Here is a 17,469-nt window from a genome sequence, read left to right on the forward strand (position 1 = left end):
TTCTTGCCTGGAGAATTCCACGGACAGAGGAGCCTGGCGGGCTATACAGTTCATGGGGTCGCAAAGAGTCAGATACGGCTGAGCGACTAACGCTTTCACTTTAGAGGTGGGATAAAACGTGTAGCCCTAGGACATGCCTAGAGACACGACAAGCCACCTTGAGGTCACACAGTAGCCAACTGCTGGAGCTTTTTCCTCCTTCTCCCCCTTCAGTACTAATAACCATCAAACACAACGCTAAGGCCACCATGGCTTTTATTTGTTGCTTTGAGTAGAGAAAAAGCAACAGCTCCAGGTGAGCTCTATTAGCCAGAGCTCTCGATGGTGGGCGGAGCTTGGGGAAAAGAAGAGGAGACCGTAAGGGAGGTTTTTCATTGGCCAGAACCCAGAGACTGGAGCCCATTGGTTGGAACTCTGGTTGGAACTGGAACTAGATGGATGGCTAGAGCCCCAGGAGGACCAAACGTTTATAGGCTGGGCTCCAGGAGGAAGGGGCGGGGCAAAGGATGAAGGGGCGGGCCTCCGGTGGGCTGGGTCCTCCCTTGGGCTGGGGCTCCGGCAGTCGGCGGCGGGCTGGCTGTGCGCCTACTTCTGGGCGGGGATCATGTCGTCGATGGACTGGCCCTTCTCCAGCTTCTTCTCCATCTCCACCATGAGCTTCACACCATCCACCACCAGCTGCACCTGTTCTACCTCCGACGAGCCCAGCCGGTCGGCGTTGGACACGTCGAACACTGAGCCCACGGCAGCCGTGTCCACACCACCTGCGGGAGTAGGAGGCAGGGGCTAAGGAGCCAGCAGAAATGCTGGAGCGGGGCCTGGAACGCGGGCCGCAGTGCCAACCGCGCAGGCGGACGTACTGGGTGAATGCCTACTGTGTTAAATTCATGTAGTTTCCTGAGCGTCTGTCTATTCTCGGGCTGGTTTTAGGTACCTCACCCCTCAACCATCCAACACTGTGTGTAACGGAGTTGAGCTCAGGAGCCGGGCTGCCTGGGGTCGAATCCTGACCATCCTCCCCTTTACAGATGGAAAAGTGAGGCCCCTAGGCGCCCAGGGACATACACAGTGTATATTAACCATATAACCATGATGGTATATGGACTTCTCTGAGATAAGGCGTGCTGAAGCCTATTTTCAGAGGAAGAACTGAAACTCACAGAGGAGCAGCCCTTGCCGACCCCCAGAACCCGTGGGGATGCCGCCGCTCCCCTTCAGCCGCCGCTAAGGGACAGCCCTGGAAGCCGCAGGAGGGAACTTGGGCCGTACCTGTGCCTCGCTTCTGCAGGCGCAGGCGAGTGAGGATCTCCTCGAACTTGGGGTGCTTGCTCAAGTGCGCCAACTTGACATGCACGCCTCCACGCAGCCCGGTGCCCAGGTTAGATGGGCAGGTGAGCACGTAGCCCAGGTGCTCGTTCCACATGAACGGGTGGCCGGCTTTCTTGAATATCTCCTCAATCTGAGGTAGGGGGAGAGGACCCGCGATCAGCGCTGCGGGTGCCCCCAAATGCGCCCACAACCCGGGCAGGGATCCGAGGGACAGGGGGTAAGAATGTCGGTGGGGGTAGGACTCCGAGAAGGCGGGTCTGGAAAACCTGGAGGCACGCGATTCTTGGGGCAGGGGCCCGACCGCACAAGAGATGGCTGGATTCTGAGGGGGCGGGGCTTGAGGACGCCTTGAAGGCCGGTTCTTGTCCGCGGGGCTTGAGGATAGGGGTGGGGCCGGCCTTCCAAAGGGCGGGGCTTTGGAAAGCGAGACGGGAGCACCGGTGAGGGGAGTAGCTTAGGTTTAGGGAGGAGCCGGGTTCCGAGGGGCGGGACCCCGGCAAGCGGCTGGGGGGCGGTCACTTGGAGTCACGCAAGGGCAGGCACCCACCTTCTGCAGCCCCACGCAGAAGCGGCGGAAAACCTCCTTCATGTTGCCCCCTTTCTCCATGGAGATGACTCGGAGGTGGTCTTCCTCGTTCACCCACACCAGGAAGCTCTTGTTGTCATTGTGCCTAGCATCGGGCGCAGCAAAAGGTCAGGGAACCAGCTCCGCGGGACCCCCGTTCCCCTCCCTCTTGCAAACACACGTCCACCGCTAGGGGGCAATGGGCCTAAAGGGCACGAGGCCTGAGCGTCTCACAGTCTCAGGAGCTTACACTTTTAAATGTCACTGCTGCTGCTAAGTCGCTTCAGTCACGTCCGACTCTGTGCGACCCCATAGACGGCAGCCCACCAGGCTCCCCCGTCCCTGGGATTCTCCAGGCAAGAACACTGGAGTGGGCTGCCATTTCCTTCTCCAATGTATGAAAGTGAAAAGGGAAAGTGAAGTCGCTCAGTCGTGTCCAACTCTTAGCGACCCCATGGACTGCAGCCTACCAGGCTCCTCCGTCCATGGGGTTTTCCAGGCAAGAGTACTGGAGTGGGGTGCCATCGCCTTCTCCATTAAATATCACAGGACTCGTGAAATCTCGAATCGTGGGATCAGTGGCTTTTAGGGTCTTAATTCTTTGCACAATATTATAGACCGAGAATCAGAATTGATAAACCTTCCATGACATTGTGACATCGCAGAAGGAGTCTTAGACTGGAAAACTTTAGGATCCGGAAATGTTTGAAACCATTGAATCGCAAAATCTGACATTAGTGGAACCTGAAAACACTTAAAGTCTTACAACCTATACTCTCCAAACTGTTTGAAACCGAGGTTCTCAAAATCTTTTAAAACCTTTGACTATCAGAATCGAGGCAGGGACAGTTTCCCTGATAGGTCAGTTGGTAAAGAATACACCTGTAATGCAGGAGACCCTGGTTAGATTCCTGGGTCAGGAGGATCCACTGGAGAAGGTATAGGCTACCCACTCCAGTATTCCTGGGCTTCCCTTGTGGCTCAGCTGATAAAGAATCCGCCTACAATGTGGGAGACCTGGGGTTCTGTCCCTGGGTTGGGAAGATCCCTTGGAGCAGGGAAAAGCTACCCACTCTAGTATTCTGGCCTGGAGAATTCCAGTCCACAGGGTCACAAAGAGTCTGACACGACTGAGCAACTTTCACTTTCATCAGAATCGGGGATTAAAAAATTAATAGAAAGCCCAGCTAACAACAATAATTAGCAATAAATATCATGCCAATGGCCAGTATGGATACTTACTATATACCAGACACTTTCCCCAATACTTTGCATAAATTAATTCATTAATCCTCATAAGAACCCCAAGAGCTATGAATTATCATGATCCCATTTTATAGGTGGAGATTTGGTGCAGAGAAACATTAAATTACATGCCCAAGATCACACAGCTAGTAAATGGCAGCCCTGGGATTTGAACCTAGGGTGTCTGGTTCAGATCTGAGTTACAAGCTTCTTAAAATATGACATGCAGACCACAGGGAAGGCAGGAGTGGAGGGCAAGATCACCCTGGAGAATTGCTGTTATGGTCTTGACTCTGGTGGAGCGTCATGGGACGACTAGAGAAGGCAGGGCAGAAGGGGGGCATTGGGCAAGGGGCCTCACCAGATGCCACGGGCATCGGGCCAGTCTCGGGCCATGCCTGAAGCCAGCAGCAGCGGGGACACGGGCTTGTCGAACAGGAAGTGGTCATCGATGAGCTGCTGCTGCTCCTGCTCTGTCATGCTCTTCAGAGGGTAGTATTTCCCCTTGAACTCGCCCGTCAGGCTGTTGAGGGCTGGTGAGGGGCCACAGGAAGGAGGGGTCAACAGCCTGCCCTACAAGTGGGGTGCAGAGGCCCTGGGGACCCCACACTGCTGTCCCTCAGGGGCCTAGGCCTTGACCCTGCAGAGGTTCTAAAGGTGTCTAAGCCCCCCACCCCCCAAAAAAACATGCTCCTCCGCTGTCTGCCCAGGCCTGGGGACACCCACACTATGTGCTCAAGACCAAAAACGTGGATTCTCCCTTGCCTGCCACCAATTCTCACGTCCAGTCAGTCTACCTGCGGGCAGTAGTGTGCTGGTGCCCATCCTGCTGGCTGGTAGGACAGAGTCAGTCTCAGGAATCTGGGAGCCATCAGTAAATAATAATATTATAGTATAGTATATATAGTATTTGTGTATATTCATAGGTATTCATAATACACAGTATGTATTATGTGTTGGAGAAGGAAATGGCAACCCACTCCAGTATTCTTGCTGGTAAAATCTCATGGACAGAGGAGCCTGGCGGGCTACAGTCCATGGGTTTGCAAAGAGTCAGACATGACTGAGCAGTTGAACATACACACACACATGTATATTATGTATATACTACTACTAAGTTGCTTCAGTCGTGTCCGACTCTGTGCGACCCCAGAGACGGCAGCCCACCAGGCTCCCCTATCCCTGGGATTCTCCAGGCAAGAACACTAGAGTGGGTTGCCATTTCCTTCTCCAATGCATGAAAGTGAAAAGTGAAAGGAAGTCGCTCAGTCGTGTCCAACTCTTAGCGACCCCATGGACTGAGGCCCACCAAACTCCTGTGTCCATGGGATTTTCCAGGCAAGGGTGCTGGAGTGGGGTGCCATTGCCTTCTCCATATATTATGTATATAATAAATATATAATACATATATGCATTTGTATATATTCATATCTTCATAAGACATGACAAATATGTATTAGGTGTATAATGTATTTCTATAATACACATCTTGTAGAATATGTTATACATATTTGTATAATATACTATATAATATGTTCTATATCATATACTACATACTATGTTATATTGTTAAAAATAAATTACAAAAACAAATAAATAAACTATATTGTGTTGGCCAAAAAATTTGAGTTTTCCTATAACATCTTTCAGAATGAACTTTTTGGCCAACCCAGTATTTAAAGTGAAGGTGGTAAGTACTCAGAATTATCACTTGCTAATTACTTGACTACACTTACTATTTTCTATGTTCTTGAAGTCACCTGTTGTATCTGTATGGTGGAAATTCTACATAATGACATGCTACTGCACATCTCTTCCCATTACCTATCCCTGTATGATGTCACGTGGTTGGCTCAACATGGGCCTCTGTAGGAGAATTTACACCAGAGCAATTGGCAGTTGCTGGCAGCAAATCAAGGCTGCTGCTGCTTTTTTTTTTTTTTAGAGCCATTGTTAATCATTTAGCAGAATGACACTGCCTGCCAGCCCTAATGCTTCTACCTCCAAACACACCCATTCTTTCTCCCCATCCCACTGCTCCCCTCACTCCCCGGCCCCGCCTGGACCCCTGCAGTTGCCCTTCTCAGCCTCTCCCACCTCTGCCCACCGACTGTTCCCCACCAGGGGGATCCATGTAAGTCTGAACCTGTCCCTTCTCTACTCACCACTCTCCCACGGCGTCCTCTTCCCACAGGGTCAAAGCCAGAGTCCTCCCAGCAGCCCACAAAGCTCTGTACAACCTGGCCACCCCAACACCCCTCTGACCTCACTTCTTCCCCTCTCCCCATCACCCACTCAGCTCCAGCAACACTGGTCTCCTTGCTATTCCTCCAACATCCTTCCCACTCCAGGACCTTCGCACTTGCTGTTCACCTGCCTAGATTTCTTCCCCAGGTTGGCTCCTTCTTGTCAATCATGTCTCAACTCCTTTCCAACATAGCTACTCACAGTCATTCTGTGCCACAACCCTTGTTTCTTGGCTTCAGGGCATTTGGGGATGATCTTATTCTTCTGTTGGTTTCAGTGATTCCTCTTATCTCCCCACCAGGCTGACAGCTCTGTGAGAGCAGTGACCTTGGTCCATCTTATTCATCATGGGAACCCCGGCTCCCCACACAGGGCCAGAACAACCGTAAATGTTTGCTTGGTGGATAGATGGATGGATGAATAGATGGATGAAGGTCAGGACCCTGGTGCAGTTGGGTGTCAAATCTTGACAGCATCCCTTAGACCTCCCCCAGGGGTAATACTGCCAGCTGTCACTCACCAAGCACCCGTGATTATCAAGTTCTTGCAGTGTTTTGGCAAATGGGGGCACAAGGGGGTCCAGAGCTGGGGTGGGGGCTCTCACCTTCCACGGAGAGTTTCTCCACGGCCCGGCGCTCGCCGCGGGAGCAGTGGGGGGGCAGTGCATAGCCCTTGATGCTGCGGCCCGTGCGGACACGGCTGCTGAGCACGTAGTTGGGGTCCAGATCGTCTCCACCCTAGGGAACAGGTGGGAGTCAGGGCTTGGAGGACTATCCTGTGTGTCCTGCCCCCTCCCCACCAAAATCAAATCTCCCCCGCAGGCCCTCCCAGCTCTCTTGGGCTCTCAGCTGCTTCCTTTGGTTCTTCCCTCCCCACTGGCCTCTCTCCCCTTCCCTCCCTGACTCTGTCTCTCTTTCTCTCTCTCTCCCCACCTTGGCTGTCTTCTGTGTCTGCCTGTCCATCTCTTTTCCCATCTCCCTCTGTGTTTCTCTCCGTCTCTGTCTCCCTGTCTCTCTGGGTGTCTCCTCACGCCTCCTCCCCCTCCCCTCACCCCACCCTTCCCCTGGGGCAGCCGACCTTGAGGTTCTCATGGTTGAGGTCAGTCTTGTGCTTGTCAGTGGGTTTGAAGCCCCCGTGCCGGTCCTGGATGATGGGGTCAAAGAGGTCCTTAAAAACCGTATAGGACTCCTCATCACCAGCCACACAGCCCACGGTCATGATGAAGGGGTGACCTGGGGGGTCAGAGGGAGGTCAGAGGTGCTTGTCACCCACGGGGAAGACCTGGGCTCCTGGGTCCAGTGTAGACTGTGTGTGCACACATGGGTGTGTGTGTGCATGCGTGTGTACAAGCAAGGGATTTCACTGAGCACCGCGGGTCAGAACTGAGGAGGCTGAGGGTGGGTAGGAATCAGGAGAGAAGACTGGGGGAGATCGAGGGGGTATCTGGGGGTGGGTGGTGAGAAGAACGTTGAGTGCAGGGCAAAGGAGAAAGGAGAGTCTGGGGGGCGAATTGCTAAAAATATTACCACGTAGAATCCCCAAATCAAGGGATCGTCCCTTAAAAAAGTTCAGAACCTTAGAGACTCTCAACTCCCACCTATAAGAAGAGGCTTGAAAGACCCTCTTGGGCTTCCCTGGTGGTCCAGTGGTTAAGACTCAACACTTCCAATGCGGAGGGCCAGGGTTCAACCCCTGGTTGGAGAACTAAGATCCTGCATGCCTTGTAGCCAAAAACCAAAACAAAACACCTTCTTATTTCTCAAGTGGGGAAACAGAGGCCTGAAGAGAAAGGGCCTTTTCCCTCAGTCATGAGTTGGAGGCTGAGGCTGGAAGCTGGTCTCCTGCCCAGTTCCACCCGCCCTGGTGGGGTGTTCCTGGAGAAGGAACCCCCTGTCAGAGTCAGAGCGCCCACTCGGTGCCAGGAGCCACTCCACGTGCGTATGTTTTCCCAACCTGGGTGCCCATTTTTCAGGTGAGGAAACTGAGGCCTGGAAGATGCAATAGCTTCCCTCAGGGGAGTCTCACATGATACTCATACACATTTAGTGAGTGGTTTGCCACCTGCCAGACCCTGTCCCAGGCCCTCCCACATTCAGCAGCCCCATGAGTATGGTCCCCACTTTACAGATGGGAAAACTGAGGCTCAGGGAGGTGGGGCTGAGGCCTGGCAGGCAGCCTCCAGGCCACCCCCCTCCACACCGGCCCCACAGTCCCTGGGACGCTCCCCAGGAGGCTTACCAGGGTTGTCCACACCTGTCTGGATGACATCATCCAGAGTGAAGCCAGAGGGCGTCTCCTTGTCCCGCAGCTTCTTGTAAATCTCGAGGGTCAGCGCCTTGGCCATGTGGTTGTTGTGCTTGCTGAGGTCTGGGTATTCCTCCTCAGCCTTGAAGTTCAGCTTGTGCTTGTTGTGGGTGTTACCGAACGGCATGGTGGCGGTGGTGTGGGGGGCCTGGTGGGGAGGCGTGGAGGGGGAAGTTAGGTCACATCCATGGGGACCAGCAAGAGAGCAGAGCCAGGCTCTGGGGTCAGGCAGGCCTGAGGGCCAGTCCTGAGTCCTGGGCCGTGTGACTTGGAGCTAGAGGGATCTCTTCTCTGAGCCCCTGCATCTCAACAAGATGTATCATCAGTCTGGTGTTGGGATCTTAGCTCTGCCTGATCCTGCTGGTGACCCCAGGCTAATAACATTGCTAGAGACTCAGTTTCTCCAGCTGGAAAAATGGAGGGGAGAACCCCTCAAGCCTGTGATAAGACATGATAACTGATAGATAAGAGTGTAGGTTCTAGAATCAGGCAGCCTGGCTTTGAATCCCAGCTCTGCTGTGTGACCTTGGGCAAGTTACTTAACCTCTCTGTGCCTCAAAGTAATCACCTGTAAAATGCAGGTAGAAGAGCATTCATCTCATGGAGGTGTTGGAAGGATGCGATGAGTTCATTATGTGAAGCACTTAAAATCGTGCCTGACACACACTCATCACTATTTTGCTGAGGCTGCTGCTGCTGCTAAGTTGCTTCAGTCATGTCCAACTCTGTGACCCCATAGACGGCAGCCACCAGGCTCCCCCGTCCCTGGGATTCTCCAGGCAAGAACACTGCTATTGTTATTATTGTTGTTTGGAATAACGAGGAGCTGGTGAGGATGGAGGATGTTGCTGGGAATGAGTGTGCGAGCAGAGAAGGGACATTCTCTCTATGAAGATTCCTGGGTGCTCAGTCGAGGGAGGAGGGGCAGCGTGGGAGGGAGGGCTGGGTGCCCGCCCCCACCTCTGTGTGCTGGCACCTGTCCTGCAAGGCACAGTTAAGAACAGCTCAGCCTCTGAGGTCGACAGAGCTGGGTTCAAATCTCATCCGTGCCATCTCTGGGCTGTGTGACCCTAGGTCAACTGCTCAGTCTTTCTGAGCCTCTGTCTTCTGTGAACTGAACTGTTCCCATGGGGTTGCCAGGAGGATTCTTTGAGCTCCAGCACAAAGCCAGTTGAGCACAGGCCCTGGCATGGAGCTGGGGCCTTATAAAGAACCTGCCTGCCAATGCAGGAGATGTAAGAGATGAGATCTCAATCCTTGGATCAGGAAGATCTCCTGGAGGAGAAAATGGCAACCCCTTCCAGTATTCTTGCCTGGAGAATCCCTTGGACAGAAGAGCCTGGTGGGCTAACAGTCCATAGCGCCACAAAGAGTCTGAAGCAACTGCACACACACCTAGAGGGCTGGCTGCTGTGCTGTTATTACTTTTATTCACAAGACCCAGGAGGAGGGAGGACCCTTTGGTGGTGGTGGTAGGGACGAGATGCTCATTCCCAGCTCCAGGAATGGGAAGTGGGCAGGACGGTGGGAAGGAGATGGGCACGAGGGTGAGCTGAAGGCCGAGGCATCAGGCCAAGGGGGATGGAACCCACGAAAGCCTTTGGAGTTGATGTCCAGGGTGGGGATTTATTTTTAGAATCTGGCAGACTCCTCTCCCCACCCCCAGCTGCTACCCCACCCCCACATTCCAGGGGCTCGGCTTGCACCACGTCAGCAGGCCAGAGACAGGTGGGCCAGGGTGGCCGGGAGCACATGCATTCAGGCTTTGGGGCTCAAGGGCTTTCAGCCGAGAAAGCCCCCTTCAGAGCATGTCCCCACCTCCATCACTTCTGGGGGCAGGCCGGGAGAGGGCAGGGAAGCAAGGTGGGGGAGCCCAAGAGACACCAACAGACATTACCCAGAGCCCCTCATGCACACACCCGCATGCACCCCCAGGTCGCACAGGTAAATGGGCCCACACGTGCACACCTCCCAGCTCAGGGACACCGGCATACAGGGACTCATGCAGGAGCCACGGAAAGTCAGACAGACACAAGGTCACGCTGTGCAGAAGGCAAGGTCACCAAGGCAAAGCCCCTGACAGGTGATACACAGACACCTCCCACGGCTCACGGCGCCCAGTTCTGGCGACAGACCATCATGAACAAGGCCTGGCCCGCAGCCCCTTGCAGGGGGGCAACAGCTGGCCGCTGTCAAGGCTCCTTTCCATCCTGGGGTCTCCCCCCAGGACGCTTGCCCCAGCGATCACAAGGCATGGCCGGGAGTCAGGGGCTCCCAGGTGGAGGGGACTCTTTGACACAAGGACCACCTTGCCACACACTGACCTGCCTGCACGCGGGGTCATGTGGGGGGCAACATGCAAGGTCCCTTCTAGAGACAGCTCGACCTCTGGCCCCTATGAAAGACACCCCACTCTGGACCCTACCCCGCGCAATACCTGGCTGGGCGGTGCTGGAAGGGGCTGTCTGTATCCCGGAGGCGACACTGACCCAAAGGAAGGGCCTGCAGCCCTGGCCTTATATAGGGGGGGCCTGGGCTGTGTGATTGGCTGGGAGGGGCTGCCCCTTGGGAGCGGGCTGGAGGGCAGCTGAGCTCTTCACCTCACTGCCCAGGCATCGTGCCCACCCCGAACCCAGGCATGCCTCGCGCCCAGCCTATGGCCTTGTATGGGCTGCGCCAGGGTCTGGGCCCATATCCCCCCCGCCACCAAGCTGGTCCCCCGACCAAGTGCTGAGTCGGGCTGGCGGGGACAGCTGGAGCCCCGCCGGGGCCACGGGACAGTGTCAGGAAACGTCCCAGGCACGTAGAAGTCACCCTCCCCTGGCCCTCTGCTAGGCCACTGGCCTCCCCTGAGCCCCCAGTGGCCTTGACCCCAGCACACAGCAGGTCCTGAGCTCTGTCCCTGGGGAAACCTTGCAATGGCCCCTGGGGGTCAGGTCTTTGGTTTTCCTGCAGAGGAAAGGGCCCAGAGAGGCTGTGTGACTTGCCTGCTGTCACCCAGCTACAGGCAGTGTGTGACCAAGGCCGAGGCGGGAACAGGAGACGGCCTGACCCCAGAAGCCTGTACTAGGATGCACTTTCCTCCTCGGGAGTGCAAAGGAGGGAAACTGAGGCTGGGCCGAGCTAGGGCGGTTCTCACTCAAGGCCAGGTTGAAGGTGATGGTCACCCTTTCCACTCCAGTCCACCAGCCCAGTGACCCAGGGAGATTTCTGCTGTGGAGGGGACAGGGAGGGACAGCCTGCTGGGAAGGGAGTTTATTTTTAGAGCTCACTGCTCGCGATCTCCTCTGGGAGACCCGAGGTGCTGGGGCTGGGGGGGCGCGGGGGCAGGTGTTGGTGGGGTGAGGTCGCCACGTGTCTGGGTTAATTATAACCCAGTGTCTCGGGTGTCCCTTGGCCTCGCCTCCTTACAAGGGCAGCTGAGAGCTCAGGGAGGCCACCCCCAGCCATGGCAGAAGGGGGCTGGGCGGCGGCTCAGGTCAGGGACACGCTCAGATCCAGGTTCGATCAGGGACCACAAGGGCTGAGGAGGAGATCCTGCAGAAATGGGACATCACAGAGGGAACGGCGTCCTCGGCCTAGAAGACACCAAGAGTGCAGGATACAAGGATCAGGCAAGTCCAGGGAGCAGGAAACCAGGGAGCACCCAGCATTGAAACAAAGAAGAGAATGTTCCTTTCCCTCTGGAGTTCCTCCCTCCTCCTGGGTCTCCCCCCTCCCTTCTTCCTAGGCAGGGAGCACTGATCTAGGGAAAGGGGGGACCTTTCTGCCTCTCCCGATGTCCTGGTGGGAGGGGGGCTGTTTAGAAAACTTTTCTCCTTGGGGCCTAGTCCCTGATTGCTCCCCTCACTGTCCTGTCCCAGCAAGGTCAGTGTGTCAAAGCGCTCCTTCATAGTTAAGGAAACTGAGGCCCAGAGAACCTAAAAGGAACTGGTCTAGAATCGTTATGCATGTATCATGTCAACAATTATTTATTAAGCACTTACTGGGACCCAGCAGAAGATAACCCAAACCCCTGTCCTCATGGAGTTAATGTTTTAGTGAGGGTGAGCAAGTTGTTATACATTTTAATGTTGGGTACAATGGGGCTTTGAAGGAAAGAGACAGAGGGTAAAAGATGCAAGTGACAGGACACAGCGGAGGAGATCAGGTCAGACCTCTCTGGGGAGGTGACATCCATGCAGAGACCAGAGGGAGCCAGCCATGTGGGTATCTGGAAGGGGGACAGCAGGTGCAAAGGCCCTGAGGTGGGCGTGGCTTGGCATGTCAGAGAGACAGGGAGGAGGCTGGAGCAGATGGAGGGGAGAGTGGGAGGAAGAATGTGAGGTGGAGGGGGGCCAGGAGCAGATCTGTAGGGTCCTAGGGCTCCGATGGGAGTCCCTGAGGGTTGTGAGCAAAGGAGAGACAGGATCCAGCCACGTCACACACAGCCCAGCCCCCAGGGCCCCTAATAACCCCTTGTGTGACATCTGACATTCCTCTTGGACACACAGCATCCGAAGCCCTTTCTATATTGAGGGAGTTCTCCACCCTTTCACCACCTCTTTTGGAGAAGCCCAAATGTTAGAAACTCAGTTTCCCAGAATCCTTTGCGGCAATGGGTCGGTCATGTGACATGTGCTGAGCCAATCAAACCCTCCAGCAGGACTTTGCAGTCGTGTGACCTGGCTGAGCCAATCAAACTCTCCAGCAGGACCTCGCAGTCATAAGCCCTACCTCCTTTATCTTGAGTCTCTCAGAAACAGTTGGCCTTGGGGTTGGCCTTGGGGAGCGCTGTGACCCTTATCGTATAGCTTCCTCCCACCCCTTGAGCCCCTCAGCCTCCAAGGCTTGTCCCTCCCCCGTCCCATACCTCAGGACCTCCACATTCCTTCCTGCCCTAGCCTCCTCGCTGGTCTCCTGACCCAGTCTTGGCCCCTCCATCAACTTCCCTGCTGACCTCTTCTGCTCAGAACCTGCCATGGCTCCCCAGCGCTCGCAGGAGAAATGAGTGTTTGTTGACCAAGTAAATGATAGCCTTATCAATCAGTAGGAAACCCCTCCATCCAGCTTAGGCAGAAAGGGCTTTCCTACCAAATGCTTACAAAATTGTTACAAGGGCTGAAGGAACACCTCTTGCTCTCAGAACTATGCTTCCTCTGGGAAACTGGACATGCTAGAAGGAGGTTAGCGTGAAGGTTAAATGGCCTCTCCGCTTTCTGGGAAAGATTGAGGGTAGGAGGAGAAGGGGGCTATAGAGGATGAGATGGTTGGGTGGCATCACTGACTCGATGGACATGAGTTTGAGCAAACTCTAGGAGATAGTGAAGGACAGGGAAGCCTGGCGTGCTGCAGTCCGTGGGGGTCACGAAGAGTTGAACACGACTTAGCAACTGAACAACAATTAACTCTCATGGAGCACTCCTACATGTCAAGTACTAGGCTAACTGCTTGACATTTACCAACTCATTTGCCATTCTGAGCCTTACCAACAATAAGGCTCAGAGAGGTTAACTGACTTGTCCAAGGTCGCACAGCTGGGAAAGAGCAGAGCTGGGAATCCAACTGGCACAGGGCTGCTGAAAGTGGGTTCAGGGTTTGGTGAAGACAATTTCCAGGCTTCTCAGCAAGGTGAGACTATATTGTCAGCCCCAGAGTCCCTTTCTAGGTCTTCAGGCCCACATCCCCTTGCCCACTTCATCACCCTAGCAGTCTGACTTCAGGTTTCAATCACTGTATGTATATTAACCAGTTTTAGTTTTCCAACAGCACTATGAGGTAGGTCCTGAAAATTTTACACAGCAGGAAAGTGAAGCCAGAGAGTCTGAGTCACTTGCCCAAAATCACCCAGCTGGAAAGTAGCAGAAGCAGACTGAACAAGGTAGTCACTCCCTTCCTCACTTCACCTCTTTATGCTGAAGCCTCATTTTACAGAGAGTGGATGCTGAGGCTGCAAACGGGCCAGGGATTACAGATTTTCTTGCAGTATTCTCAGGAGGCAGAAGGTACAAGGGCACTTTATGGGTTCTCTCTTATAAGGGCACTAATCCCATTCATGAGAGCTCCACCCTCATGATCTAATCACATCATACTAATACCAAAGGCCCAACCTATTAATACCATCACCTTTGAAGGTTAGGATTTCAACGTATGAGAAAATACATTAAAATCATAGTTGTTTGTAGTTGTTTAGTCACGAAGTTGTATCGGACTCTTTTGCGACCCCATGGACTTTAGCCCACCAGGCTCCTCTGTCCATGGGATTCTCTAGGCAAGAATGCTTAAGTGGGTTGCCATTTCCTTCTCCAAGGGATCTTCCCAACCCAGGGATCAAGCCCAGGTCTCCTGCATTAGCAAGCGGATTCTCTACCACTGAGCCACCAGGGAAGCCCTTAGATCATAGTACCAAAGATATATTGCTAAAGTGAAAGTGTTAGTCGCTCAGTTGTGTCTGACTCTATGCAACCCCATAGACTTTAACCCCATGGACTTTAGTCAGCCAGGCTCCTCTGTCCATGGAATTCTCCAGGCAAGAACACTGGAGTGGGTAGCTATTCCCTTCTCCAGGGGATCTTCCTGACCCAGAGATCAAGCCAGGGTCTCCTGGATTGAAGACAGATTCTTTACCACTTGAATCACGAGGGAAGCCACCTAAGTGAGGGAAATTCTATAACCTATTACCACAAAAATACAGGGAAACAATCACCCCAAAATGCAGGAGCTTAAAAGCGGATGTAGGGCTGGCTGAGAGTTGGTTGATTTGGGCTGGGTGCAACTGGGAAGCTTTGTTCCATATCATTATGTTAAAAATGAGACAACAGGCTCAAAATGCTAAGACCCATGTCATAAAATCAAGACTTAATAACAGTTGTGGCTCTCCCGGAGATTGACTCTTAAACCAGCCATTCAGATCAGCTCCAGTTAGGTAATCTGCCCAGATAGGTGCCTGCCGTCCCTAAAGGAAAGTGACCTCACAATAACCAGTCTGCTTTTTTGCCTGCTTTGTTGCTCCAGGAACTTTCTTGTTCCTGCTCCCTTCCTCCTATAAGAGTCTTCCATTTTGTTTAGTTCCTCGAAGCTCCTTTCTGTCTGCTAGATTGAGTGCTGCTCGATTTGAATCGATTTTAGATAAATGCAATAAAATGTTAATATGCCTCAGTTTTTCTTTTAACAATATAGAGATGTTGTGGTAAGAGGGAACACGCAGGGGCTACGTCATGCCTCCACCTGGACACAAGAGGAAATCTTCAAAGCCCCTGAGATCTAAGCTCAGAACTGGGAGGACTGTTACTTGTGCCCCTCTGCGATCGGCCAAAGCAAGTCACCACACCCAAAGTCAAAGCCATCATTACCCTCCAGGGGTCAGGTTTTTCTCATTTGCGTTTTTCTTAAATGGTCACTCACGCTCAGTCCCACACAATTCATTTCTGTGGACTAGTTCAGGAGGATATTAGAAACTGGTAATCATGGCTACCAAAATCACTGCAGATGGTGATGGCAGCCATGAAATTAAAAGACGCTTACTCCTTGGAAGGAAAGTTATGATCAACCTAGACAGCATATTAAAAAGCAGAGACATTACTTTGCCAAAGGTCCGTCTAGTCAAGGCTATGGTTTTTCCAATAGTCATGTATGGATGTGAGTGTTGGACTGTGAAGAAAGCTGAGCACAGAAGAATTGATGCTTTTGAACTGTGGTGTTGGAGAAGACTCTTGAGAGTCCATTGGACTGCAAGGAGATCCAACCAGTCCACCCTAAAGGAGATCAGTCCTGAGTGTTCATTGGAAGGACTGCTGTTGAAGCTGAAACTCCAATACTTTGGCCACCTGATGCGAAGAGCTGACTCATCGGAAAAGACCCTGATGCTGGGAAAGATTGAGGGCAGGAGGAGAAGGGGACGACAGGGGATGAGATGGTTGGATGGCATCACCAAGTCAATGGAGATGAGTTTGGGTAAACTCCGGGAGTTGGAGATGGACAGGGAGGCCTGGCATCCTGTGGTCCATGGGGTCTCGAAGAGTCGGACATGACTGAGCGACTGAACTGAACTGAACTGAATCATGTCTGCTTCTTGGAAGAGTATCTGGGGATCAAGGAGAGACAAAGACCTACTTTTCACTCTGTAATCTTTTGTTCTCTCTGAGCATCCTTCTGACACCACTTTTTTTTTTCATTTTTATTTATTTATTGGGCTGCATCGGGTTTTTGTTGTGTCATGCAAGATTTTTCGTCGCAGTGCGAGGATTCTAGTTGTCTCACACGGGCTCAGTAGTTGTGGTGAGTAGGCTTGGTTGCCTTTTACAGGGATTACTCATTAATCCCCACATCAGCCTCACAAAATAGGTTACCCTTGTGAGTCCATTTCTACAGACCAGGACCGTGAGGACCAGAGAGCTTGGCTCCTGGCTCAGGGATTGCACAGCCAACAAATGACGGAGCAGGGATGTTCCCTAAACCATCTGACTCGGTGCACTGCTTTGGAGTGAGCGTGTGGCAGTTCCAGAACCAGTGAGCAGTGTCCTGAAGCCAGAACAATCGGGGACAAGGGCTCAGCTGCCCTCTTCCACCCTGTTTCCTAGACATACCTGGAGAAGTAAGAGCGTGAGTGTGAGTTTTATTTTCCACCAGCCAGTCAACAGCCACTGTCAGTGCCTTCTCTGGGTTCAGGCTGTGCTGGGGAATGTGCCTCGGCGCTGTCAACCTCCTGGTGTTCCAGTCACCGCGAGGGAGGGAGACATGTGATGACCTAGAGTGGGCAGGGTTGGAATGTGGGAGCCCAGACGGTCGCAGGAGCCCAGGAAGGTCGTATCCTCCAGCGAGAGGTCAGAGAGGGCTTCCTGCAGGAGGGAGCATCTGCATTGAGGCTCCGAGAACAAGGGAGCGGCGCCGTGGTCTGGTGCCTGGTCCGCGGGCCAACATCGCCCTCTGCTGGATATATACTATAGTGCAGTGACCGGGATACTGCAGGGTTTGGCAAAGCTGGCGATCATGCTAAAATCCTGTGCGCCTAGCTTTGGCCAATTTATGTTTCTAGGACTTGATTTATTGAGTAAGTCACTCAACAGGTATTTATTGAGCACCTACTTTGCACCAAGTTGTTCTAATGCTAAAGATAAAATGCTTACAACACAGAGCCCTGCCCTCAGGGAGCTGGCATTCTAAGGGTTGTTGTTCAGTCGCTCAGTCATGTCCGACTCTTTGAGACCCCATGAACTGCAGCACGCCAGGCTTTAGAATTGACTGCTTGGCTATCCTTGCAGTCCAAGGGACTCCCAAGAGTCTTCTCAAACACCACAGTTCAAAAGCATCGGTTGGTTCTTCAACGCTCAGCTTTATTGTCCAACTCTCACATCTATACATGACTACTGGAAAAACCATAGCTTTGAGTGTATGGACATTTGTTGGCAAAGTAATGTTTCTGCTTTTTAATATGCTGTCTAGGCTGGTCATAGCTTTTCTTCCAAGGAGCAAGCATCTTTTAAATTTCATGGCTGCAGTCACCATCTGCAGTGATTTTGGAGCCCAAGAAAATAAAGTCTGTCACTGTTTTCATTGTTTCCCCATCTAGTCACCATGAAGGGATGGGACCAGATGCCATGATCTTAGTTTTTTAAATGTTGAATTTTAAGCCAGCTTTTTTACTCTCCTCTTTCACTGTCATCAAGAGGCTTTTTAGTTCCTCTTCGTTTTCTACCATAAGGCTGGTGTCATCTGTGTATGTGAGGTTATTGATATTTCTTCCAGCAATCTTGATTCCGTCTTGTGCTTCATCCAGCCCAGCATTTTGCATGATGTACTCT

The 17,469-nt window shown here is 52.8% G+C and overlaps 1 protein-coding gene across 1 annotated transcript; it reads right to left on the reverse strand.

Moving 5' to 3' along the window:
• Positions 1 to 238: 238 nt before the first annotated feature.
• On the reverse strand, positions 239 to 10,281 carry CKM (creatine kinase, M-type). Its single transcript, XM_055552419.1, has 8 exons — positions 10,128 to 10,281; positions 7,625 to 7,838; positions 6,464 to 6,618; positions 5,991 to 6,123; positions 3,501 to 3,672; positions 1,877 to 2,000; positions 1,270 to 1,459; positions 239 to 764 (listed from the first exon to the last, which is right to left on the reverse strand). Exons 2-8 carry the CDS (start codon positions 7,815 to 7,817, stop codon positions 586 to 588), a joined length of 1,146 nt encoding a protein of 381 aa, XP_055408394.1. The 5' UTR covers positions 7,818 to 7,838; positions 10,128 to 10,281; the 3' UTR covers positions 239 to 585.
• Between the last annotated feature and the right edge of the window lie 7,188 nt (positions 10,282 to 17,469).

The sequence above is a fragment of the Bubalus kerabau genome, chromosome 17, assembly GCF_029407905.1.
Source record: "Bubalus kerabau isolate K-KA32 ecotype Philippines breed swamp buffalo chromosome 17, PCC_UOA_SB_1v2, whole genome shotgun sequence".
In the NCBI taxonomy this organism is placed as follows: Eukaryota; Metazoa; Chordata; class Mammalia; order Artiodactyla; family Bovidae; genus Bubalus; species Bubalus kerabau.

What these genes read in the sequence shown, in the direction of transcription:
- CKM (XM_055552419.1), bottom strand. Translation starts at nt 7,817, where the DNA reads ATGCCGTTCGGTAACACCCACAACAAGCACAAGCTGAACTTCAAGGCT. An exon ending in TCAACCATGAGAACCTCAAG is followed by an intron (nt 6,124 to 6,463) that starts GTCGGCTGCCCC and finishes CCTGTTCCCTAG; the next exon opens with GGTGGAGACGATCTGGACCC. An exon ending in CCCGATGCCCGTGGCATCTG is followed by an intron (nt 2,001 to 3,500) that starts GTGAGGCCCCTT and finishes GCCCGATGCTAG; the next exon opens with GCACAATGACAACAAGAGCT.